Here is a 27,433-nt window from a genome sequence, read left to right on the forward strand (position 1 = left end):
ATGAGGTCCATGGGGGTTTCAGGGGCCAGAGCTCATTAAACATAGAAACTAGGAGTAGGAGTAGGCCATACAACCCTGCTCCACCATTCAATGTGATCCTGGGTCGCAATGCCATATCTATGCACAGCAAGATCCCATAATAGAATCATGATCAGAAAATCGAACAGGGAGATGAGGCCTTGTTTCCACATCTTAGTGACAGGACAGCACCTCTAACAGTGAGGCACTTCCTCAGCGCTGCACTGCAGTGTGAGCCATTATTTTTGTGCTCAAGCCCTGGAGTGGATCCTGAACCCAGAACCTTCAGATTCGCAGCAGAGCCACGGGACTGAAATAATGTGGGAAAGCAAGGAACTTACGCTTATGTTTGCAAAGATAAAACACTGGCTTGGCCTCAGCTGGTGTTTGTGTCTAATTGTGATTACCCACAGGATTTAAGGCCTTTGAAATGATCATAGAGGTTTACAGCATCGAAACAGGCCCTTCGGCCCAACTTGTCCATGCCGCCCTTTTTTAAACCACTAAGCTAGTCCCAATTGCCCACATTTGGCCCTTATCCCTCTAAATCCATCCTACTCATGTAACCGTCTAAATGCTTTGTAAAAGACAAAATTGTACCCACCTCTACGACTACCTCTGGCAGCTTGTTCCAGACACTCACCACTCTCAGTGTGAACAAAATTGTCCCTCTCACCTTAAACTTAAGCTCTCTAGTTTTAGGTTCCCCTACCTTTGGGAAAAGATATTGACCATCTACCTTGTCTATGCCCCTCATTATTTTATAGACCTCTATAGCCCAAGAGAAAAATGTCCCAATCTATCCAACCTCTCCTTACAACTCAATCCCTCAAATCCCAGTAGCATCCTCGTAAATCTTTTCTGCACTCTTTCTAACTTAACAATATCCTTTTTAAAATAGGATGACCAGAATGGCTCACCCAAAAGTCTGCAACGGTAATTGCCAGGCTGGATTTAAGGCTTATGGAGTAGATTGTGAACTGAGCCGTGGCTAAACCTTCTGTACAACAATTCAAAACACAAGATGTCATTCTGCTCTTAAAGTGCTTTAATGTTACAGTCTTGTTGCATTTCAGTAACCCCCCTATTTACACAGAGGTAATCTACAAGCAAACTGCAGCTGAGCTAGTACCAATTTCAATTAAAAGGCTGCTGACACGCTGATGCAGGACATGTTATGCCAAGTTCCTGTACTTTATGCGATGTTGGATACAAAGAGGAACTCTTGACTTGTCAGAGATAGGAAATGGAGTTGTGTGACGTTTACCAAAGAATGCATCATTCACACTTGTAACTTGCGTTTTCATTTTTAAGAAGTCCGATCATCCCAAGTTGCCCACGTTGGCAACAGTGTCCATCGTTTATAGAGTGCTTGGACCATTGCAAAACGTCTCAAGGTGCTTTGCCAGGAGGAGAATCAAACAGTACCTCACTGAGCCATTGAAGGAAAAACAGGCCCATAGTTGAGTCAAAGAGGTAGGTTGTATAAAGGAGGAGAGGGAGGATGTGTGGCAAAACTGTTTAAAGGAGAAATTCTAGAACTTGGGATCCGGACAGGTGAAGGCGCCACACCAACAGTGGAGTGAGTCCAATCAGGAATGCATCACAGGCTGGAAGTAGACAACTGCAGAAATAAACCGATTAAATAAATATAGCCACATTCTTGACCTCAGAACCTCTTGGCGGGTTTTTTTGGCGAAAGGAAGTGCTTTTAAAAAGTGTTTATTGCTGTAACATGGGAAACACAAGGTGCTCAGCAAATTCCCACTGAGTTCAATGAGGCAAATGTCCAGGTAGTCTTTTGTTAATGCTAATTTTACAGATCAATATTGGCCAAGAGATTGGGATTTCACAACTCGGCATTTGAAGCAGTAAGAACTGTCACAACACCTGGTTAAAAAGTCCAACAAGTTTATTTGGTATCACGAGCTTTCGAAGCACTGTTCCTTCATCAGGTGAGTGGGTGAGCCACTCAGCTGATGAAGGAGCAGTGCTTCGAAAACTTGTGATACCAAATAAACTTGTTGGACTTTAACCTGATGTGGTGAGACTTCTTACTGTGCCTACCCGAATCCAACACCAACACCTCCACGTGTCAGCATTTGGAAGGCAATGGTATAATCAGACAAAATCAGCATGGATTTACAAAAGAGAAATCACACTTGACAAATCTATTGGAATTTTTGAGGATGTAAGCAGGAGAGTTGACTGAGGAGAACCAGTGGATGTGGTTTATTTAGACTTTCAGAAGGCTTTCGACAAGGTCCCACATAACAGACTACTATGTAAAGTTAAAGCACATGGGATTGTAGGTAATGTTTTGAGATGGATAGAAAGCTGGTTAGTAGATAGGAGGCAAAGAGTTGGCATAAATGGGTCTTTTTCTGATTGGCAGTCAGTGACCAGTGGGATTCTGCAGGTATCTGTGCTGGGACCCCAACTGTTCACATTACATATTAATGATTTGGAAGGGGGAACTAAATATATTATCTGCAAATCTGCAGACGATACCAAGTTGGGTGGGAGGGTGAGCTGTGAGGAGGATATAGAGATACTTCATTGTGATTTGGACAGGCTGAGTGAATGGGCAACTGCATTGCATATGTGAGGTTAGCCACTTTGGTAGCAATAATAGGAAGACAGATTATTACTTGAATGCGTGTAAACTGAGGGAGATGGATACTCAGCGAGACCTTGGAGTCCTCATGCATCAGTCGCTAAAAGTAAGCGCGCAGGTACAGCAGGCAGTAAAGAAGGGAAATGGTATGTTGGCCTTTAAAGCAAGATTTGTGTATAGGAATAGGGATAGGGATGTTTTGCTGCAGTTGTATAGGGTGTTGCTGAGACCACACCTGGAGTATTGTGTGCAGTTTTGGTGCCCTTATCTGAGGAAGGATGTCCTTGCTATAGAGGGAGCACAGCGAAGGTTTACCAGGCTGATTCCTGGGATGGCAGGTCTGTCATACGAAGAGAGACTAAGCCAGTTAGGATTATATTCACTGGAGTTTAGAAGAGTGAGAGGGGATCTCATAAAAACTTATCAAATTCTAACAGGGTGAGACCGGATAGATTCAGAAAGAACGTTCCCGATGGTGGAGGGAGTCCAGAGCTCGGGGTCATAGTTTGAAGGGGTAAACCTTTTAGAACTGAGGTGAGGAGAGATTTCTTCACCCAGAGGGTGGTGAATGTGTGGAATTCACTCCCACAGAAAGCAGTTGAGGCCAAAACATTGTCTGATTTCAAGAAGAAATTAGATATTGCTCTCGGGAATAAAGGGGTCAAGGGATATGGCAGGGAGGGGGAGGTTGAGAACCAGCATATTAAATATGATCAGCCATGATCGTAATGAATGGCGGAGCAGGCTCGAAGGGCCGAATGGCCTAATCCACCTTCTAGTTTCTATGAATAACTCCCCCACTCTTCCAACAAGTACAATCAGATCTTTAACATCCAGCTGAGATGTCAGGGGGCTTCAGTTTCATGTTCTATTGGAGTGAACATCACTGACTAGGTCAGAATTTATTGTCCACCCCTAGTTGCTCATGTGGTGGTGGTGTCACTACCCCCGAGGGACTCCGGCAGTGATGTCCTGGAGCTGAGATGATTGACTTTCAACCACCACAACCATCTTCCTTTTTGTGCCAGGTACGACTCCAACCAGCGGAGGGTTTTCCCCGATTCCATTGACTCCGGTTCTGCTAAGGCTCCTCCATGCCACACTCGGTCGATCGCAGCCTTGATGTTAAGGGCAGTCACTCTCACTTCACCTCTGGAATTCAGCTCTTTTATTCATGTTTGAACCAAGATTGCAATGAGATCAGGAGCTGAGACACTCTGGTAAAACCCAAACTGAGTGTCACTGAGCAGGTTATCGCTGTGTAAATGCCATTTGATAACGCTGTTGGTGACCCTTCTATCAATCTACTGATGATCTAATAGCACTTCCATCATTAAATGATGCAGCATATTCATGGATGACTTTATTGTCCTTATGGGGAGGCAATGGCGTAGTGGTATTGTTTAGCACTGGGCTAGTAATCCAGAGACCCAAGGTAATGCTCCGGGGACCTGAGTTTGAATCCCACCATGGCAGATGATGAAATTTGAACTGAATAAAAACCTGGAGTTAAAAGTCTCAAATTGACCATAAAAACCACTGTCAATTGTTGTAAAAATTCATCAGGTTCACAAACGTCCTTTAGGGAAAGAAATCTGCCATCCTTACCAGGTCTGGCCTATACATGACTCCAGAGCCACAGCAAAGTGGTTGATTCTTAAATGGGGATGGGCAACAAATGCTGGTCCAGCCAGCGATGGCCACACCCTCTCAATAAAAAAAATTACCATCGCCATGGCAGCAAACTCTAACCTTGCTACTCAGCATTTTGACAACGGCTCAGTGAGTAACACTCAGATGTTACCTGTAGGATGGGATGTTCAATCAAAACCCCCTTTTCAAAAGGACATTAATAATCCCACTACCTCAAAGAGGAGAGTATTCTTTTTGTGTTTGATCCCTCAATCAGTAGAAGCAGATTGTCACAGTGCTGGCTGTGGGGAGTTTGCAGTGGACACAGGGACTGCTGAATTTCCCACATTCCACTGTGAGTGCAGCGCTGAACCGCTGCGAAAGGCATAGCAACGTCCTGAGGTCATGAAAGGTGCGAAATAAATGCAAGTTTTTTTTAAAAAAAACCACAGCAGAAAGCTTCTGTGTCAGCGAGATGAGGAGCTGAATTTGCCCCGCCCATACCCAGAAATTTGGCTGGGCGGAAAATGCAAATTATTAAATTTTATATTAAAATCGTCAACATTTCAAAAGCATGAAAGCTTGGCGGGAAGAGGTATTCAATCAGTCCTCTCCGTCCACACTGCATCAGTAAATGTAGAGCCAGCTAGACAGCAGAACAGTCAGGAGAAGCGGGATCGCTAGTTTGATGTGGGAACCAGATGCAATTAAGCCTTTCTGAATGGCGTAGTAGCGGGCCACTGCTACATTGGGGTTTGCTGAGGCGGCATTGAACCACATGGCAATGCACTTCCCGCTCCCATGGTCATGCTCCGTGAACTGGTAGGAATTGCTCCACAATTTCTCACAAAGGTCCCGCGGAGTTGGGAACACTTGAGAAAACTTCTCGCATTTGGTATCCTTCGGACAGAGGTTTTTACCTGAAACGGAATTTGAAAAAACACAAACTCGGTGAGGATGAAAGGTCTGGAGGGTCGCTGCGAGCTCCAATCAAAGTGGGTGGGAACAACGATGCAAGTGCAAAGCCAGGAATCTGGTGCAAGTGGAACTCTCTCTCTCCTGCTATCGTTTATATAAACAGTCAGGAATAAATAGTTGTAAAACAATAAAGCTCGTTAAGGTATCTAATTAACAGAAATTGCCCGACAGTGATAGGTATATGTCAATCAACAAGATGATTAGATGTTAATTCCCTGCAGCAAGAAGCTAACTTCACAGCTGCAACTTGGGTGTGAGTCATCAGCTCTCCACAGAAGTACACAGGTTGTGCTATTTCATGGAGAGAGGGAGCACAGTGAGATGAGGCCAGGGTGCAACAAGGGACAGATGCCAATTTGGGATCTGTGCAGGTGTGGCCTCACCAATGCCCTATGCAATTTCGGTACAACATCCTTAACCCTGTACTCGAATCCTCTCACTATGAAGGCCGAGAAAGATACAAAAGTCTGAGGTCGGGTACCAACCGACTCAAGAACAGCTTCTTCCCTGCTGCTGTCAGTCTTTTGAATGGACCTACCTCGCATTAAGTTGATCTTTCTCTACACCCTAGCTATGACTGTAACACTACATTCTGCACTCTCTCCTTTCCTTCTCTATGAACGGTATGCTTTGTGTGTATAGGCACAAGAAACAATACTTTTCACTGTATGCTAATACATATGCCAATAATAAATCAAATCAAAAACCATTTGCCTTCTTTACTGCCTGCTGTATCTGTGCGTTTACATTCAGTGACTGATACATGAGGACACCAAGGTCTTGCTGAGTATCCACCTCTCTCAATCTACACCCGTTCAAGTAATAATCTGTCCTCCTATTATAAAAGTTTGTTTATTAGTCACAAGTGAGAGTTACTTCAACACTGCGATAACGTTATTGTGAAATTCCCCTCGTCCCCACAGTCTGGCACCTTTTCAGGTCAATGCACCCGAACCAGCACGTTTTTCAGAACGTGCGAGGAAACTGCAGCATCCAGAGGACACCCATGCAGATACAGGGAGAACATGCAAACCCCGCACAGACAGTGACCCAAGCCGGGAATCAAACCCGTGTCCCTGGTGTTAGTGAAGCAGCAGGTCTAACCACTGTGCCATCTTGAACCTACGAGGGAGCGAGCTATCTTGGTCCTGTGTAATGAGACAGGTAGAATTAGGGATCTTCTTGTGAGGGATCCTCTTGGAATGAGTGATCACAATACGGTTGAATTTCTAATACAGATGGAGGGTGAGAAAGTAGGGTCCCAAACCAGTGTCCTCTGCTTGAACAAAGGGGAGTACGATAGGATGAGGGCGGAGTTCGCTAATGTAGACTGAGAGCACAGACTAGTTGGTGGGACAGCTGAGGAACAGTGGAGGATTTTTAAGGAGATTTTTCTCAGTACTCAGCAAAAATATATTCCAGTGAAAAAGGAGGGATGTAAGAAAAGGGATAACCAGCCGGGATAATTAAGGAAATAAAAGGACAGTATCAAATTAAAAACCAATGCATACAGAGTGGCCAAAACTACTGGGGAACTCGAAGATTGGGAAAGCTTTAAAAAAAACAACAAAGAACTACTAAGAAAGTGATAAAGAAAGGAAAGATAGATTATGAAACTAAACTAGCACAAAATATAAAAACTGAAAGTAAAAGTTTTTACAAATATATATAAAACTGAAAAGAGTGGCTAGAATAAAAGTTGGACCCTTAGAAGATGAGAAGAGGATTTAATAATGGGAAGAGGAAATGGCCAAGGCCTTAAACAAGTTTTTTGTGTCGGTCTTCACAGCAGAGGACACAAATAGCATACCGATAATTGACAGTCATGGGGCTGTAGGGGGTGAGGACCTTAAAACGATCACTATTACTAAAGAGGTAGTGCTGAGTAGGTCAATGGGACTAAAGGTAGACAAGTCCCCAGGGTTTGGATGGAATGCATCCCAGGGTACTAAAAAAAACGGAAGTAACAGCAGATGCATCAGTTGTAATTTATCAAAATTCGCTGGACTCTGGGGAGGTGCCAGCTGATTGGAAAACAGCTAACGTAACGGCACTGTTTAAAAAAGGAGGTAGACAAAGGCGGGAAACTAAGACCAGTTAGCTTAGCATCTGTAGTTGGGAAAATGCTGGAGTCCATCATTAAGGAAGAAATAGCAGGACACCTGGAAAAGAATGGTTCAATCTAGCAGACGCAGCATGGATTCATGAAGGGAAAGTCATGTTTGATGAATTTACTGGATTTTTATGAAGATGTAATGAGTGCGGTTGACAGAGGGGAACCGGTGGATGTGGTGTTTTTAGATTTCCAGAAGGTATTCGATAAGGTGCCTCACAAAACGTTGCTGCAAAAGATTAAGGTACACGGAGTTGGGGCTAAAGTATTAGCATGGATTGAGGATTGGCTATCTAACAGAAAGCAGAGAGTTGGAATAAATGGGTGCTTTTCCGGTTGGCAGTTGGTGACTACTGGTGTGCCAGAGGGATCGGTGCTGGGGCCTCAACTGTTTACCATATACATAGACGATCTGGAGAAGGGGACAGAGTGCAGGGTAACAAAGTTTGCAGATGACACAAAGATGAGGGGGAAAGCGAATTGCGTGGAGGATGCGGAAAGTCTGCGAAGAGATTTGGATAGGCTGAGTGAGTGGGCAAGGATCTGGCAGATGGAGAATAACGTTGACAAGTGTGAGGTTATCCACTTTGGAAGGAACAATAGTAAAATGGACTATTATTTAAACGGTGAAAAATTACAACATGCCACTGTGCAGAGGGACCTGGGGGTCCTTGTGCATGAAACCCAGTCTGCAGGTGCAGCAGGTGATCAAGAAGGCAAATTGAATGTTGGCCTTTATAGTGAGGGGGATAGAATATAAAAGCAGGGCGGTCTTGCCGCAACTGTACAGGGTACTGGTGAGGCTGCAGCTGGAGTACTGTGTGCAGTTTTGGTCCCTTTATTTGCGAAAGGATATATTGGCTTTGGAGGGAGTGCAGAGAAGGTTCACCAGGTTGATACCGGAGATGAGGGGGTTAGCTTATGAGGAGAGATTCAGTAGGCTGGGCCTCTACTCGTTGGAGTTTCGAAGGCTGAGGGGAGATCTTATAGAGACATATAAGATAATGAAGGGGTTTGACAAGGTAGAAGCAGAGAGATTATTTCCACTTAGAACGGAAACAAGAACTAGAGGGCACAGCTTCAAAATACAGGGGAATCAACTTAGAACAGAGTTGAGGAAGAACAACTTCTCCCAGAAGGTAGTAAATCTTTGGAATTCTCTGCCCATTGAAGCAGTGGAGGCTACCTCGTTAAATGTGTTTAGGTCACAAGTAGATAATTCCCTTATTGATCAGAAATCTAAGGGTTATGGGGAACAGGCGGGTAGGTGGAATTGAACCACTATCAGATCAGCCATGATCTCACTGAATGGTGAAGCAGGCTCGAGGGGCTAGATGGCCTACTCCTGCTCCTATTTCTTATGTTCTTATGTGCTGCCCTTATTGCTACCAAATTGGATAACCTCACATTTATCCACATTATACTGCATCTGCCATGCAGATGCCCACACACTCAGCCTGTCCAAATCATGCTGAAGTATCTCTGCACCCTCCTCACAGCTCACCCTCCTACCCAACTTTGTATCATCTGCAAATTTGGAGAGAACACATTCACTCTTCCAAATCATTAATGTATAATGTCAACAGTTGGGGTTGTAGCAGAGATGAAGAATTTATTGGACATTGAAGCTGACTCTAAGGGCTGCCTGACATACTCCATCTGCTCACCAGTTCCTTCTGTCTGCCTTTTCTCAATCAGCTCTAAAACACAGCTACATGCTTCCAGTGTTTGTCGTGCAGAGGCACTCACCTGTACTCCAGTCCCATCCCTTGTGCCAGTTCACCTTACAAGTATGATCGTCCTGACAGTCCATCCACCATTCCTCACAATTCGACTTGCAGATTGGAACGTTCTGAATCCGCTCTTTCCTCCAGGACTGGTCAACCTGCCACAAGACAGAGAAACGGCACGTCACTCTTCAACCAACACAGCTTGCATGGGGAAGCAGAATGGGAAGGGGGTTGGGGCCGGGGGAGAGGGGTGTGAGGGTGGGCGGAGCCAGGATGGAGCAGGGAGGGAAGGTGAGTTTGGGGGGGGGGGGGGGGGGGGGGGGGGGTGGTGGTGATGGTGGTACGGGGGCGAGCTGGGGCAGGGGGGTGTGGGGGGGGTGCCAGGGCTGGGGGGTTGGGGTGGGAGATGGGCAAGCCAGGGCAGGGTGGCGGGGTGGTGGGAGGGGGGTGAGTCAGGGCAAGGGTGGGTGAGGGGGCGACAAGCCGGGGCGGGGGTGGGAGGGGAGGGGAGGGGAGGGGAGGGGAGGGGTGAGCGAGCCAGGGCAGGAGGCGGGAGGTGGCGAGCCAGGGCAGGGGAAGCCAAGGTGGGGTTAGCACAGCACAGCAAAGAGAACTGAGGGGTCTAAGGCCAGCCATGTTCTTAACATAAGAACATAAGAAATAGGAGCAGGAGTAGGCCATCTAGCCCTTCGAGCCTGCCCCGCCATTCAATAAGATCATGGCTGATCTGTCGTGGCTCAGTTCCACTTTCCCGCTTTCTCCCCATAACCCTTAATTCCCTTGTCTATCGGAAATCTATCTACCCGTGACTTAAATATATTCAGTGAGGCAGCCTCCACCACTTCAACGGGCAGAAAATTCCAGAGACTCACCACCCTTTGAGTGAAGAAGTTCCTCCTCAACTCCTCAAGGACCTCGGGGTCCTTGTGCATGAGTCGCAAAAACCCAGCCTGCAGGTGCAGCAGGTGGTCAGGAAGGCTAATGGGATGCTGGCCTTCATAGTGAGGGGGATTGAATATAAAAGTAGGGAGGTCTTGCTGCGGCTGTATAGGGCATTGGTGAGGCCGCAGCTGGAGTACTGTGTGCAGTTTTGGTCGCCGTACTTACGCAAGGATATTTTGGCCTTGGAGGGAGTGCAGAGGAGGTTTACTAGGCTGATACCGGAGTTGAGGGGGTTGAGCTATGAGGAGAGGCTGAATAAACTAGGCTTGTACTCGTTAGAGTTTAGAAGAATGAGGGGAGATCTCATTGAGACATATAAGATGATGAATGGGATGGATAGGATAGAGGTGGAGAGACTCTTCCTGCTCAGAAAGGACAGTAGGACTAGGGGGCACAGCCTCAAGATAAAGGGGGGTGCGGTTTAGAACGGAGTTGAGGAGGAACTTCTTCACTCAAAGGGTGGTGAATCTCTGGAATTCTCTGCCCGTTGAAGTGGTGGAGGCTGCCTCGCTAAATATTTTTAAGACGCAGGTTGATGGGTTTTTGATAAGTGAGGGGATTAAGGGTTATGGGGAGAGGGCGGGAATGTGGAACTGAGCCACGACAGATCAGCCATGATCTTATTGAATGGCGGGGCAGGCTCGAAGGGCTAGATGGCCTACTCCTGCTCCTATTTCTTGTGTTCTTGTGTACTCTCTCCAAGGCCAATATATCCTTTCGCAAATAAGGGGACCAAAACTGCACCCAGTACTCCAGTTGCAGCCTCACCAGTGCCCTGTACAGTTGCAGCAAGACCTCCCTGCTTTTATATTCTATCCCCCTCGCTATAAAGGCCAGCATTCCATTCGCCTTCTTGATCACCTGCTGCACCTGCGGACTGGGTTTTTGCGATTCATGCACAAGGACCTCCAGGTCCCTCTGCACCGTAGCATGTTGCAGCTTTTCACCCTTTAAATAATAATCCCTCCTACAATTATTTCTGCCAAAGTGGATAACCTCACACTTGCTAACATTATACTCCATCTGCCAGGTCCTCGCCCAGCCTATCCAAATCTCTCTGCAGACTTTCCGCGCCCTCCCCGCAATTCGCTTTTCCACTCATCTTCGTGTCATCAGCAAATTTTGTTACCCTACATTCAGCTCCCTCCTCCAGATCGTCTATGTGAATGGTAAACAGTTGAGGCCCGAGCACCGATCCCTGCAGCACTCCACTAGTCACCAACTGCCAACCAGAATAGCACCCATTGATTCCAACTCTCTGCTTCCTGTTAGATAACCAATCCTCAATCCACGCTAACACCTTACCCCCAACTCCATGCGCCCTAACCTTCTGCAGCAACCTTTTGTGAGGCACTTTATCAAACGATAAGGTATTATTACATGATGGAGCAGGCTCGAGGGGCCGAATGACCTGCTCCTTGTTGTAACGCTTGCAATTTTGTCAAGACAGATCCATGTGTCACAGACAGTGACCATGGAATTTCTGTTTTTGATAGCTGTAAATTCACCATATTTCACAGATGTACAGCAAGGTGTTGTGAACACAGACCTGCTGAACTTTCTCCTAAACGATATTATCCCATGAGCATTGTGAGAGTCAGCCAAAGATGATGGCTACTTCCCCCCGTACTTCCCCCCGGGGATTGAATATAAAAGTAGGGAGGTCTTGCTGCAGCTGTATAGGGCATTGGTGAGGCCACAGCTGGAGTACTGTGTGCAGTTTTGGGCGCCGCACCTGCGCAAGGATATTTTGGCCCTGGAGGGAGTGCAGAGGAGGTTTACTAGGCTGATACCGGAGTTGAGGGGATTGAGCTATGAGGAGAGGCTGAATAAACTAGGCTTGTACTCGTTAGAGTTTAGAAGAATGAGGGGAGATCTCATTGAGACGTATAAGATGATGAATGGGATGGATAGGATAGAGGTGGAGAGACTCTTCCCGCTCAAAAAAGACAGTAGGACTAGAGGGCACAGCCTCAAGATAAAGGGGAGGCGGTTTAGAACGGAGTTGAGGAGGAACTTCTTCACTCAAAGGGTGGTGAATCTCTGGAATTCTCTGCCCGTTGAAGTGGTGGAGGCTGCCTCGCTAAATATTTTTAAGAAGCGGGTTGATGGGTTTTTGATAAGAGAGGGGATTAAGGGTTATGGGGAGAGGGCGGGAAAGTGGAACTGAGCCACGACAGATCAGCCATGATCTTATTGAATGGCGGGGCAGGCTCGAAGGGCCAGATGGCCTACTCCTGCTCCTATTTCTTATGTTCTTATGTTCTTATGTGTTTCTCGTTGTGCATCGGTAGAGATCCTCTATCATCATGGCCCCCCCACCTGGCAGCAGAATTTTACAGCCAATTCCAGCAGGATTTTATTTACTGTCACCACGCTGTGCCACATGATCATGGCTTTGTTGACTGGTCCAATCAGTGAGAACAAATTTCTGGCATAAGAGAGCGGGTCCACGTGTCTTTGCGTCTGATGCCACAGCCCTGTGAGGCTAAGTGACAGGATATGCCCAAACGGTCAACATATTTGGTATACCAAAAAATTCCCTCTGTCAACATTCTGAGAATAACATGCACATTCCAGGGAATCTGCCCATTGTAACCTGATTTTAACTGAATATCATTAACGTAACAAATTAAACTAAAAATCCATTTTGCTCAGACAGATTCCCAACAATTCTTCATCCAGTCACATCTGAAATTACTCACAACTGGTGCAACACTATCCAACTGAATAGCTGCAGCTCGGGGTTAGATACAGAGTAAAGCTCCCTCTACACTGTCCCTCATCAAACATTCCCAGGATAGGCACAACACGGGGGTTAGATACAGAGTGAAGTTCTCTCTATAAATCACATACTTAACTTACTTCTGAACAAAGTGTATCTCAGTTCCTGCTCACCTTGACTATCCAGGGACCCAAGTTGGGGGAACATTCATACAAACAGGTGTCCTGGATAAAATGCCTCTTGCATTTCTCTGTCATGATGCCGCAGTGATTCCAGTTGAACTTGTAGAGATAGGACTGGTCATTGTGTGCCTCGATGCTAGTATTTGCTGTGCAACAGGCGTTCGGTTTCCAAGGTTCACACTGCACACAACAGAGACAAGTTAGTAACAAAGACTGAAGTGCACACAGTTTTTGCTCAGCACTTAGGGAGACATTTCACCAAAATATAACTACTCATAAAATAGTCCACTGTAGGAGTGCTTAATTCAGAGGCTGGAGCTACATTATCCCAGGCTGACACCGTCATTGCAGTACCCAGGGAATGCCATACCGGAGGTGCTATCTTTCAAATAAGAGAATCCCTGCAATGCAGAAGGAGGCCATTCAGCCCATCAAGCCTGCACTGACCACAATCCCACTCAGGCACTATCCCCATACCCCCCATCTATTTTACCCTGCTAATCCCCTTGACATTAAGTGGCAATTTACCATGGTCAATCCACCTAACACGTACGTCTTTGGATTGTGGGAGGAAACCCACGCATGCACAAGGAGAATGTGCAAACTCCACACAGACAATCACCCAAGGCTGGAATGGAACCTGGGTCCCTGGCGCTGAGGCAGCAGTGCTAATCACTGTGCCATGATGCTGTTCTGGTACAGTTAGACCTCTCTGTTAGATCTAAAAGTTTCCACCGTCACAACTTCAAAGAGCAGGTGAGTACTGTCTGGTGCTCTGGTCCAATCATCACAAAACACGTCATCTATCCATTATCTCCTCACTGCTTGTGGGATTTTGTTGTTTTTCCAACATTATCATTTCATAAATGACCTGTGAGGAAGTGGAGGGATGGGTAAGTAAGTTCGCTGATGACACGAAGGTCGGTGGTGCTGTGGATGGTCTGGAGGGATGTCAAAAGTTGCAGCAGGACATAAATAGGATGCAGGACTGGGCGGAGAAGTGGCAGACAGACTTCAACGCGGATAAATGTGTAGTCGTCCATTTTGGCAGAACCAACGGGATGAATGAGTACACTATCAAGGGCAAGAGTCTTAGTAGTGTTGAAGAGCAGAAGGATCTTGGGGTCCGGGTCCACAGGACTCTTAAATCGGCCTCGCAGGTGGAGGAGGTGGTCAAGAAGGCGTATGGTGTACTGGCCTTCATTAATTGAGGGATTGAGTTTAGGAGTTGGGAGGTAATGCTGCAACTTTATAAGACCCTTGTCAGGCCTCATTTGGAGTACTGTGCGCAGTTCTGGTCGCCTCACTATAGGAAAGACGTAGAAGCTATTGAAGGGGTACAGAGGAGATTTACAAGGATGTTGCCTGGACTGGGAGGCATGCCTTATGAAGTTGGTTGAGGGAGCTGGGAGTCTTTTCCCTGGAGAGACGAAGGTTGAGAGGCGACCTGATAGAAGTTTATAAAATGTTGAGAGGAATAGATAGAGTGGATTCTCAGAGGCTAGTTCCCCGGGTTGAAATGGTCGCTACGAGAGGACACAGATTTAAGGTGCGGGGAGGAAAGTACAGAAGTGATGTTAGGGGTAAGTTTTTCACTCAGAGGGTGGTCAGTGAATGGAATCGGCTGCCGTCAGTGGTGGTGGGGGCGAACTCGCTGGGGTCTTTTAAAAGACTTCTGGATGAGTATATGGGGTTTAATGGGATTGGGGGTTATAGATAGGTCTATAGATTGGTAGGTGTTGATGTGTTCGGCGCAACTCGTGGGCCGAAGGGCCTGTTTGTGCTGTAGTGTTCTATGTTCTATTATCGACAGTGATTATAGTTCAAAACCGACTCGTTGCTCATAAAGTGCTTTGCAACACCTTCAGATCACATTAGTGAACCAAATGGGTTTTTATAACCATCAGTAATAGCTTCATAGGTGCCATTACAGAGACTACCTTCCAATTCCAGATTTATTAATTGAACTTAAATTCCACCAGCAGCCATGTTGGGATCTGAACCTGTGTCCACAGAGCATTAGTCTGGGCTGCTGGATTGCTAGCCTCGTGACCTTAACACAAAGCCATTGTCCTTCTAGTAACCTTGGACACGTTGCCCCTAAATCTCTCCATCACTGGGGGTTTTCCTCATCTCATGTCTGGGTTTGTTGTAAATTCATTGATCAGGATTAACTGACAAGGCTCTTAGCATCTATTCTAACACTGCCCAAACTCTCCTACTTCCTACAACCTCTCCGAGATCTCTGCATTCCTCTAACTCTGGCATTTCCCACATTTCTTATTTTAATCACCCACCCAACGGCAGCTGAGATCCGGAATTTCTTCCCTAAACTTTTCCATCTCTCTTGCCTCCTTTATGAAATTCCTCAAATCCAACCTCTTTGACAGCCCTACCCGAACCTCCCACCTGACTGGATATCAACTTCATACAATCCCCGTGCTTGCGTGGGTTTTCTCCGGGTGCTCCGGTTTCCTCCCACACCCCAAAGATGTGTTATTAGGCTGATTGGAAGTAATAAATTGTCCCTAAATTAGTTTCCCTCAATGTGGAATGCCTTAAAACAATAGATAAGGGTCATGGGTGGGTGGGTGGGTGGGGGAAGAGAGAGAGAGAGAGAGAGAGAGACTGGTAATGTGAAAATGGCGGTGCGGGCTCGTTGGGCCTGTTTCCCAGGCTGTTTTTGTTCTTTGTAATCCCTACAGAGCAGAAGGCCATTCGGCCCATCGAGTCTGCACCGACCATAATCCCACCCAGGCCCTGTTATTCTTTTTGCCAACACTCATGTGTGGGGCCTCAAGATGTTCTACAATGTTAAAGGTGCTGTATAAATTCAAGTTTCCATTGTTGAGCCGTGTGATGAGTCAAAAGCTCCATTATCATTGCGGTGTGAGCCAATCTGGACGGGAGCAGGTTATCCAGTGGTCTTTGTACAAACACCAGCAGACTCTGAGATAGTAAGAGACTGCAAATATGCAAAGGGAATACCAGTTAAAACTGGTGCAAAAAGCCAGCAGGAGTTCGGAAACATACTTCCGAAGAACAAAGCACCAGTGAGGATGGCATCTTCCCCGCGCTAGTTCAATATTAACCCACTGATCCCAGATACGAGGATCCAAGCAACATCAAGGTCAGCTCAACTCACAGGCAATTTGCTACACTTGACGTATTGTTACCGTCGAGATTGCAAAAGCTGAAGAGAGCAAATTAACTTTGCCGCAATATAAAAAGTAATAAACTGATGCCAAGGTTTCCTTTATCAGCTTGTCAAATTACAGAAAACAGGGGCCAAGTCCAGAGTAAAATCGGCAGGCTGTGGGTGTCATGGGCAAGACCCATTTCCAACTGAGTGTGTTCCTTGGCCAGTTCAGAGGGCAGTTAAGCATCAACCACATTGCTGTGGCTCTGGAGTCACATGTAGGCCAGACCTAGCAAGGCAGCCAGGTTCCTTCCCCAAACGACGACATTAGTGAACCATTTGGGTTTTTTCTTTAAACAACAATCAATGATAATTTCATCATCACCATTACTTAGACTAACTTTACATTCCAGATTTTATTAACTGAATTTAAATTCTACCAGCCACCGTGGTGGGATTCGAACCCGTGTCCCCAGAGCATTAACCCAGAGCCTTTGGATAATAGTGTTGTTACGTTTTTACTTTGTCCAGGTTTAAAGGATGGTCACCTCTTGCTTTTTTTTCTTTCTGGGGGTGTTGAATCTGTTGTGATAAATGGAACCCCGGTCTCCCTCCCATGTGAGAAGCGGGGATACAAACTAAATTAACGAGGAAATGACAAACAACATCAAATTTCACCATCTGCCATGGTGGGATTTGAACCCAGGTCGCCAGAGGCACTACCCTGGAACTCAAGATTATTCGTCCAGTGACAATGCCACAATGCCACAGTGTCCGCCTATTAAGTAGCAATCTAATTGATGTACTTATGTTGACTGAAGGAGCTGACATGGAGACAGAGAAACTATTTGCTCTGGTGGGGAGTTAACAACATGAGACATTGTTCAGGGTAGTTTCATACGTGGAGAAGATCTGAAATTTTCACCCTGAAGACTGTTAAAAGCTGCAGGTGGGCGGTGTTAACTGATAGTTTAAAACTGAGACTGGTTCATGTTTATTTGCTATGACTGGATATAAGGACAAGCTTTGCAGACAGAGTTAAGATATTAACATCAAGTCATGATTGAATCGAACAGCATACAGACTCAAAGGATTGAATGGCCTCTTCTGTTCCGATGGAACAGGAAAATTAGCAGCTGTTCTGACTTCAGGTATGATAGACCAATAAGTGCAGATGTGGGGTCAGGTTTAGGGTCAAGCAAGGCCTATCTCAGTCAAATTGCCCAGGTTGAAGTCCAACACCTGGTAAAGGAACGGCACTCCAAAAGCTTGATTCCAAACAAACCAGTTGGATTTTAACCTGATGTTGCCAGACTTCTTACTGTTCTACCCCAGCCCAACACCAACATTTTGGCTGATGCCGGAGATGAGGGGGTTGGACTATGAAGAGAGGCTAAATAGACTGGGTCTGTACTCGTTGGAGTTTAGAAGGCTGAGGGGGGATCTTATAGAGACGTATAAGATAATGAAGGGGATGGATAGGGTAGAGGTAGAGATATTCTTCCCACTTAGAAAGGATAGCAGGACTAGAGGGCACAGCCTCAAGATAAGTGGGGGGGGCAGTTTAGATCGGAGTTGAGGAGGAACTTCTTCACTCAAAGGGTGGTGAATCTCTGGAATTCTCTGCCCGTTGAAGCGGTGGAGGCTACCTCGCTAAATATATTTAAGTCACGGGTAGGTAGGTTTTTGATAGACAAGGGAATTAAGGGTTATGGGGAGAAAGCGGGAAAGTGGAACTGATCCACTTCAGATCAACCATGATCTTACTGAATGGCGGGGCAGGCTTGAAGGGCTAGATGGCCTACTCCTGCTCCTATTTCTTATGTTCTTATTTCCACATCAAAGTTGCCCTTCAACGTTCACACAAAGAATGGCCGCTCGGGAAGCATACTGGTGGCTATGCCGGGGAGGAAACCAAGCAATTGGCACGGGGCCCAACAATGTCTCAACTGAAAAACAGCATTCCTTATTTCCAATTCCCTCCACATTCTCTCCCATTCCCTACCTCTGGAACCTCACCCAGCCCCACAAATCTGAGATCGCCATGCCGCTCCAATTCCAGTCTCTCGAGTGATCCCCCATTTTAATCACTCCACCGACACCTGGGTCTCCAGTCGCCAGGGCCCAGAAAGCTCTGGAAGTCCCTCTGGAAAACCTCTTGGCCTCTCCCCTCTCCATAACTTAGTTTCTGGTCACCTGTCTGCAAGTTTCCTCCTGTGGCTCCACGTCAAACTGTGTCTACTCAGATGCCTGTAAAGTGCCCTGTGACTCTTTGATTGGATAAAAGTTCTATGTCAATACAAGCTGTTGTTGTTACATAGAAACTAGAAGCAGGAGTAGGCCATTTGGCCCTTCCAGCCCGTACTGTCACTCATTCTGATCATGGCGGATCATCAAATTCAATATCCTGATCCCCCACCTCCCCTCCATACTCCTTTATCCCTTTAGCCCCAAGAGCTATATCTAATTTCGTCTTGAAATCAGACAACATTTTGACCTCAATTCCTTTCTCTGGTAGTGAATTCCACACAATCATCACCCTCTGGGCGATGAAATTTCTCCTCACCTCAGTTTGAAAAAGGTTTATCCCTTATCTTCAAACTATGACCCCGAGCTCTGGACTCCCCCACCATTGGGAGCATTGTTTCTAAATCTACCCTGTCTAACTCTGTTAGAATTTCCTAAGTTTCTTTGAGATCCCCTCTCACTCTTCTAAACTCTATTGACTATTTAAGGAAGAGGTGGAAAGATTTTTAATGTGTAATGGGTTGAAGAATTTTGGAGAACGAGCAGGGAAGTGGAGTTGAGGCTGTGATATCATCAGCAATGATCGTATTGAATGGTGGAGCAGCCTCAAAGGGCTGAATGGCCTCCTCCTGTGTCGAGTTCATGTGATTCTTGTGATCTAGTCCTGCCTGTTGAGGGACAGGGGACAGGAGAACAAAAGTGGGCTTCATGCCCTCACGCTGCCACATCATCTACTGCCAGACTGGCTATGACTGAGCCTGGCCGGCCCGAGCGTCTCCCCGTTACCTGTCTGTAGAGACTCCCCTCGTATCCCGGCTGCGTTTTGTGATGCTTCCCGTCCATGCACATGTTGAGGATATCCTTGGCTGCTGTCACGGTGAGAGTCAGTCCCAAAACCAACAGCTGAAGCATCTTTCTGCACCGGAGAGAGAGCGAGAAGAAAACAGTTTGGGACCAGATCAGTAACTCAATGCTGCAGTTTTGCATTTTGTGACAATGCTGTGCCTTGAAGAAATGTATTTGGGTCATGTCTCTTGTGCGGGATCTGTTTTCGCAGTTTGTTTCATTATCACTGCCGTTCTGTCTGAATCCGGCAGCCCCTGTTGTTACTGCAGCAGCGTAATTGATCTTAATACTACAATCTTGACGAATGCAGGGTTGTTATTTTTGTATTTTCCCTTGGGTTTTTCAGAGTGGGGTTTGATTATGTTGATTTACAGATAAAGTCATATGACTAGCTGGGACTAGGCTCAGAGAGAGGAAAAAACAAGCCGTTTTTTGGGATCTGTCGAAAGAAGGAATAGCTCAGAGTCTCTGAAGCCGGAGTCTGGGATCTGCCAAAAACTAGATTTATTTCTCTGAAGTTCTGCAGCTTGAACATGTATCCTTCTCTGGATGCTGCTGTATGGGAGTTGGAAAGCAGGTGTCTTTCTGTATCTGTCCAGAGCAGTTAAAAGGCTGGAAATCGAGCATCTGCATGGCTGGATGTGTTTTTGGTGCTAATTGGCTCTGAAGTAGAATTTATGTCGATGGGGATATTGCTTAAATTGGAACAATAGAGATAGCTAGCTGTTAAGAATTATACTCTGTCACGTTTAAATACTTTAATTGGGAAAAGTTGTGTTAATTCTTTTTATTGTATTCTACCTGTGTGTTCTTAAATTTTTCGATAAAAGCTTCCTAGTGGATCAATCGAATTATACCTGAGATGAAACATCTGCTCAAAACAATGCCAAAATCAAATAAAGTTAGAATCTAAACCCTAACCCGCAGCTCCCATCCCAACTGCCTCTCCCTTCCCTGGCTCACTCCCTCCTCCCATTCCAAACTCAACTCCCTGCCAACCACGAATACGCACATCTCCAGGAGCATACACTTCCACAAAGATGGTAGCAGGTCAGAAGAATATAAAGAACATCAAAGAATGACAAGAAGATTGATAAGGAGGGAAAAACTATAGTACAAGAGAGACAGACAGCCAGCCAGTAACATAGAAAGACAGATAGTGAGACCGTCTAATGATACTTGAATAAGAAATGTGTTAAAGTGAGCATTTGTCCGATAGAAAGTACGTCTGGAGAATTGGTAATGGGGAGCAGGGCTATGTCAGCTGAATTAAATGGGTATTTTGCACCTATCTTCACAAAGCAACATCCCAGAAATAGATGTAAATCAGGAATTGGAAGTGAGGGGGGAACTTTGGAAAATTATAATCACCAGGGAAGCGGTACTGAGCAAATGGCCAGTCAGCATAAGAACATAAGAACATAAGAAATAGGAGCAGGAGTAGGCCATCTAGCCCTTCGAGCCTGCCCCGCCATTCAATAAGATCATGGCTGATCTGTCGTGGCTCAGTTCCACTTTCCCGCCCTCTCCCCATAACCCTTAATCCCTTCTCTTATCAAAAACCCATCAACCCGCTTCTTAAAAATATTTAGCGAGGCAGCCTCCACCACTTCAACGGGCAGAGAATTCCAGAGATTCACCACCCTTTGAGTGAAGAAGTTCCTCCTCAACTCCGTTCTAAACCGCCTCCCCTTTATCTTGAGGCTGTGCCCCCTAGTCCTACTGTCTTTTTTGAGCGGGAAGAGTCTCTCCACCTCTATCCTATCCATCCCATTCATCATCTTATACGTCTCAATGAGATCTCCCCTCATTCTTCTAAACTCTAACGAGTACAAGCCTAGTTTATTCAGCCTCTCCTCATAGCTCAATCCCCTCAACTCCGGTATCAGCCTAGTAAACCTCCTCTGCACTCCCTCCAGGGCCAAAATATCCTTGCGCAGGTGCGGCGCCCAAAACTGCACACAGTACTCCAGCTGCGGCCTCACCAATGCCCTATACAGCTGCAGCAAGACCTCCCTACTTTTATATTCAATCCCCCTCGCTATGAAGGCCAGCATCCCATTCGCCTTCCTGACCACCTGCTGCAGCTGCAAGCTGGGTTTTTGCGATTCATGCACAAGGACCCCGAGGTCCCTCTGCACCGTCGCCTGCTGCAGTTTTTCGCCACGTAAGTAATAGTCCTTCCTACCATTCTTCCTACCAAAGTGGACCACCTCACACTTGCCAACATTAAATTCCATTTGCCATTTCCTGGCCCATTCGCCCAGCCTATCTAGATCCTTCTGCAGACTCTCCACACCCTCCGCACAATTTGCCGTTCCCCCAATCTTGGTGTCATCAGCAAATTTCGACACCCTGCACTCGGTTCCCTCCTCCAGATCATCTATATAAATGGTAAATAGCTGAGGCCCCAGCACCGACCCCTGGGGCACCCCACTAGTCACCATCCGCCAATCCGAATAGGCTGACAAATCCCCGGGTCTGGATGGACTTCACCCCAAGTTTTTGAAGGAAGAGGTTAACAAGATAGTTGATGTATTGATTTTAATTTTCCAAAATTTGCCAGATTCAGGACCGTTCCATTAGATCAGAAGGTTGCAAAAGTAATCCTTTATTCAAAAATGGAAGGGGACAGAAAGGAGGAAACTGCAGACAGTTAGCTTAACATCTACCATTGGGAAAATGTTAGAAGCCACTATTAAAAATGTTAAAGCTGGGCACTTGGAAAAACTCAAGGCAATCAGGCAGAGTCAACGTGATTTTTGTGAAAGGGAAATCAAGTTGAGCCAATTTATTAGAACTTTTATGAAGGAGGGACAAGTGCTGTGAATAAAGGGGAACCAGTGGGTGTACTGTACTTAGGTTTCCAGGAGGCATTTGCTAAGGTGGCATATCAAAGGTTATTGCAGAAATAAAAGTTTAAAATCTATACTGTAGAGAGTATAGATTTCTGAAAATGTTCCCAGGATGAGAGAATTTTAATTTTGAGGAAAGATAGCATAGGCTGGGTCTGTTTTGATGAGGGACCTTAATAGCGGGAACGGTCAAGAGGGAATGTTTTGAAGAGTAATTGGTTTTCATTCAGGGGGTGGTGAAGATCTGAAACATGTTGGCCGAAAGGGTGCTGGAGACAGAAATCCTTAGCTCATTCAAAAATGTACTTGAAATGTAACCAAGAGGCTACAGGACCAAACACAAGAAGGTGAGATACCACTGGGTAAATATTTTTCAGCTAGCACCAATATAATGGGCTGAATGGCTTCCTGCTGGGTCAAATTTCCATATTTCAACCTTCACTCCATGTTTTTTTTAAGTTTATTTATTAATGTAGGTAGGCTTACATTAACACTGCAATGAAGTTACTGTGAAAATTCCCTAGTTGCCTGCGAGTACGATGAGTGAGAATTTAGCATGGTCAATGCACCTAACCTGCACATCTTTCTGAGTGTGGGAGGAAACCAGAGTACCCAGAGGAAACCCACACAGATACGGGGAGATAATGCAGACTCTGCACAGACAGTGACCCAAGCCGGGAATCGAACCCAGGTCCCTGGTGCTGTAAAGCAGCAGTGCTAACCACTGTGCCACCGCGAGGCCTTGAGTGATTTCATGGCTTTTTTTTAAAACGGCTCCTTTGTTAACTAAAATTCCAGGCGAAAAACAACTGTGTGATAATAAAGCTAAAATCATTGACATTCTGGGATGTATCTACTCAGCAAAGACCTTGGCTACCGGCTGGTCTTTTGAGCATCAGCCAACAGTGTTCCTGCAAATCTTCATAAACAAAGAGCCAAATTCACAACAATCCTAGTGCTATCGCTCCTGGAATTTGTACTTCAGGAACTCAAGGCGACGGCTGTCAGCTGTGGGAAAATACTTCAATTTTCAACTAACGGTATAGAATGCAGGACGGGACTCGATACAAGCTTTGTTTCCATCAAACACTGTCAGAAGTCTCACAACACCAGGTTAAAGTCCAACCAGTTTATTTGATAGTAATCCCACAAGCAACGCCGGCATCTCCACATCATGTCTATCAAACACTCCCAGGACAGGTGCAGCACAGGGTTAGATACAGAGTAAACTCCTCTACACTGTCCCCCATCAAACACTCCCAGGACAGGCACAGCACAGGATTCAATACAGAGTAAAACTCCATCAACACACAGTTTTGACATATCAGAGAAACCAAAGGGACAGTTGAGTACAACGAGAGTTTAGTGAAGATTCGATTAAAGAGACACAATCTGAGAAAACTCACCAGCAAAACGCAACATCAGAGTGAGGGACAGAAAACAAGCAAACAGGAGACACAATGACAGACGGGCAAACAGACCTGGCAATATCTGTAGACCCTCACAAAATCTGCAACTTCAGACTTGCCCCTTGATTCTTCTGTGCAGGAGGCAGCAGACAACAGCGTCTGGAACTCCTATCGCACTGAACTTCTGTCATACTGAGAAGTTATCACACTGCACTTCATCAGTGCCTTGAGAAACTGATCTATCCTCCCCACCAATCCCTATCAGCAGCTTCTTATCGCAACACAAATTCACTTCCAACCACGCTCAGTGCGCACCTGAAATCAAAGTACAAAATCCATGAAGCTTCCCTTCAATTTAACTCAAATTATTCACTCAACAATCTTTGTCTCCTCCACAATCTAGAATATAGACAGTTACATTCCTCTTCACCGCAGAGTGAGTTTCTTGCTGATGATTTTTTTTAATGCAATACACTCTCCTTTCCTAGCTTCCATTTAAAAGGCATCTTTCAAGACAGGTGTTTTACCCATGAAGTGGAAATCCACGAGTCAGAGAATCCCTATAGTACAGGAGGTGGCCATTCAGCCCATGGAGTCTGCACTGACCACAATCCCACCCAGGCCCTATTCCCATCACCCCACATATTTACCCTGCTCGGGTCAATTTAGCATGGCCAACCCACCCAACCTGCACATCTTTGGAGTGTGGGTGGAAACCGCAGCATTTGGAGGAAACCCACGCAATCACGTGCAAACTCCGCACAGACAGTGACCCGAGGTCAGAATCAAACCTGAGTCCCCAAGGATCTGGGTTTCTCAAAATGTTAGGAAGCCTGAAAATTGTCCCACTTCTCTCCAAGATACGAAGAATACAATTTGTATGTATACCATGCATTTTAACAAAGTAATACATTTCAACACTCTTATGGAGGGGTCTGACAAGTTTGAGAGTGGGCGGCAAGTGACTGAGCAAATACGTGTGCGTCAATTGTTGGAAAAAACGTTATTTAATATTTCGTGTAAAAACAAACCTCCTTGCTCTCCCTCCCTCTTGCTGTCAAAGTTTTTTGCTTTGCACTCATCAGGACAGATTCGCAATATCAAATCTCAAAAGGAAGCACAATTTATATTACACAAGTCAACATCTGGCAGGCAGCCAAGTGTCCATTTCCCAGGGCAGTGCCTTGACCAGAGTCAACCTGCTGATTTGAATCTAAACAAAAGTTCACAAGATATAGGAGCAGAATTAGGCCATTCGGCCCATCAAGTCTGCTCTGCCATTTGATCATGGCTGATATGCTTCTCATCCCCACCATCCTGCCTTCTATCTATAACCCATCAATCCATTACTAATTAAACATCTGCCGAACTACTCAAATTTACTCACTGTCCCAGCATCCACCGCACTTTGGGGTAAGGAATTCCGCAAACCCTTTGGGTTTTGGCAGTTAACTGTTCCCCTGGTGCATCCACCATGGCAATGCCTCTAACAATCAGAGTTCACTTGCCAATCCATGGGCACGCTCGCTAATGTGATGTAGACTGGCATTCCTGTAGCTGCTCTGACAAGCGTGAAACAAAAATCTTTGACAGCAGCAGGGAGAGAGAGCAAGGAGCAGCAATTAGAGTCAGGGGAAAAAAGTTAGCAAAGAGAGAGCGACGATTCTGCTGTTGTTTGGCTGCAAATGTGACCTGACATAGTCTATTTACTTTTCTAAATCCCTGGTTCTGAAGTGGTCTCCATGGCTGCAAATACAACAATCGATTTGATTGTTTAAGACGCCTAACATTTCTTAGCATCGTCAATAAGAATTAACGTTCAGTAAATATTCAACCTTGTGCCATGGCAAAAGTGAAATTAAAACTTTTCTTTCAGCCTTATTTCGACAATGTTTTTTCCATCTGTCCCAAGTTCCTCTCCCCAATCCTCGGGTGTCTAGCACTGTCCTACAGTCCTCACACCTTTCGTTTTTGATTTGATTTATTATTGTCATATGTATTGGGATACAGTAAAAAAGTACAGTTTATTGCATGCTACACAGACAAAGCATACCGTTGATAGAGAAGAAAATGAGACGGTGCAGAATGCAGTGTTACAGTCATAGCTACGGTGTAGAGGAAGATGAACTTAATGCGAAGCAGGTCTATTCAAAAGTCTGATGGCAGCAGGGAAGAAGCTGTTCTTGAAGTAAAGTTAAAGTAAAGTTTATTTATTAGTCATAAGTAAGGCTTACATTGCAATGAAGTTACTGTGAAATTCCCCGAGTCGCCACGCTTGGCATCTGTTCGGGTCAATGCACCTAATCAGCACATCTTTCATACTGTGGGAGGAAACAGGAGCACCCAGAGGAAACCCACAGGGAGAACATGCAAACTCTACACAGACAGTGACCCAAGCCGGGAATCGAACCCGGGTCCCTGACACCGTGGGGCAGCACTGCTAACCAGTGTGCCATCGAGGATGATTCGGTTGGTACGTGATCTCGGACTTTTGTATTTTTTTCCCAACAGAAGGTGTACCCCCAGGAGTCTGACACTGTCCTGAATTCCTCTCCCAAATCCTCAGGTATCTGACACCATCCCAAAGTTCTTCTCACCTACCCTCAGCTAAGTGCCAAACCTGGTGTCCCCCCGCCCCCTGCCTCCCCCACCACCACCCCATCTGTCTTCACCTTTTCAAAGCATCCAACCTGCTCTCTTCCCAGTTTGACCAAGCTCGGGAAATGCAAAAACCAGCCAAAACAATTTAAAGACCAGGCTTTACTGTTAGAGACATCAGAAAGTTCCTGAAAACGCACAAAAATAACGTCCAATGCTACTGCATTTCCCACAACCCGGGGAATGCTGCCAAGCTCTTTACAGTGAAATGGGTATTTTGAATTGTTCTCACTTGTAAAGCAGGAAACACAGCAGTCAATTCATGCACAGCAAGCTCCCAACTTAATAACAACCAGTGATGTTTATTGAGGGGTGAATGTTGGCCAGGAGAAATACTCTGCCCTTCTTCAAAATGCTGCCAGATCTTTGACATTTACATGAAACAGCAGAGGGGGCTTTAACTTAAGCTACCAAGGCATCGACAATTCACAAAAGGTGGGAACTCCAAAAAACATTCAGTAAAGGGTTAATCTGCACCGCACATTCACTTTAGTTTAAAAAATAGCATTGCACTTCCTCGGTATTGTGGACTGAACTCTAGTCACTAACTGACTGACCTTGAATTAATCAAATGATTGATCACTTCTTACTGAGGATGGGTTTTAAAAAAGAAACGTTTTGATTCTGAAGGAATCCTCTTGCACACTGACATGCACACATAATCACTGTAACACCACATGTCACACACCAATTTTATTCTATTTTCACTCACAAAGCCGCATATTTTTTTTTAAAAATACAGACACAATTTTTCTGGGGGGGTGAGGGTGTGGTGGTGGTGCGGTTAGCGAGCCAATTATCGTACAGACTAGACTTTGTAACTCCGAAATCAGAGCCAAAGATCATAGATCTGTGTCCCTCGTTCAGTAGGAGACAGGGCAGGAACTTAAAAAGACTGCAGGAACCACAAAAACGACTTCAGAGCCCCGAGCAATCAGATTCCACACTCACCCGGTAAATGTTAATACAGTCCTCCTCCCACACCATACACCCCAACACACACACACCACAACCACCCCCCCACAGCATCTTCACTGCCCCCTCACAAACCACTTCACCACCCCACCCCCACCCACACACACCCCACCCCTCACTCTCTCTCACACATATACCTTGCAACCTGTCTATTTTTAAACAGTATGAATCTGCTGACATTTCATTTATCCCCGTGCAGCCCCCTCAGATCCTCTCTCTCTGGGAGTCTCTGTCTCTCTCAGGGGGATACACTCTCTCTGGGATTCTGTCTCTCAGGGGGACACTCTCTTTCTGGGAGTCTGTCGTCTCTGTGGGTCTCTGTCTCTCAGGGACACTGTCTCTCTCAGGCTTTCTGTGGGTCTCTGTC

At 45.8% G+C, this 27,433-nt stretch overlaps 1 protein-coding gene across 1 annotated transcript; it reads right to left on the reverse strand.

Annotated features, from left to right (window-relative positions):
• Positions 1–2,020: 2,020 nt before the first annotated feature.
• Positions 2,021–25,745, reverse strand: folr (folate receptor). Its single transcript, XM_080197717.1, has 5 exons — positions 25,668–25,745; positions 19,110–19,239; positions 12,929–13,117; positions 9,108–9,243; positions 2,021–5,187 (listed from the first exon to the last, which is right to left on the reverse strand). Exons 2-5 carry the CDS (start codon positions 19,233–19,235, stop codon positions 4,895–4,897), a joined length of 744 nt encoding a protein of 247 aa, XP_080053843.1. The 5' UTR covers positions 19,236–19,239; positions 25,668–25,745; the 3' UTR covers positions 2,021–4,894.
• Between the last annotated feature and the right edge of the window lie 1,688 nt (positions 25,746–27,433).

The sequence above is a fragment of the Carcharhinus amblyrhynchos genome, chromosome 10, assembly GCF_965287045.1.
Source record: "Carcharhinus amblyrhynchos chromosome 10, sCarAmb.v2.hapA, whole genome shotgun sequence".
NCBI lineage: Eukaryota > Metazoa > Chordata > Chondrichthyes > Carcharhiniformes > Carcharhinidae > Carcharhinus > Carcharhinus amblyrhynchos.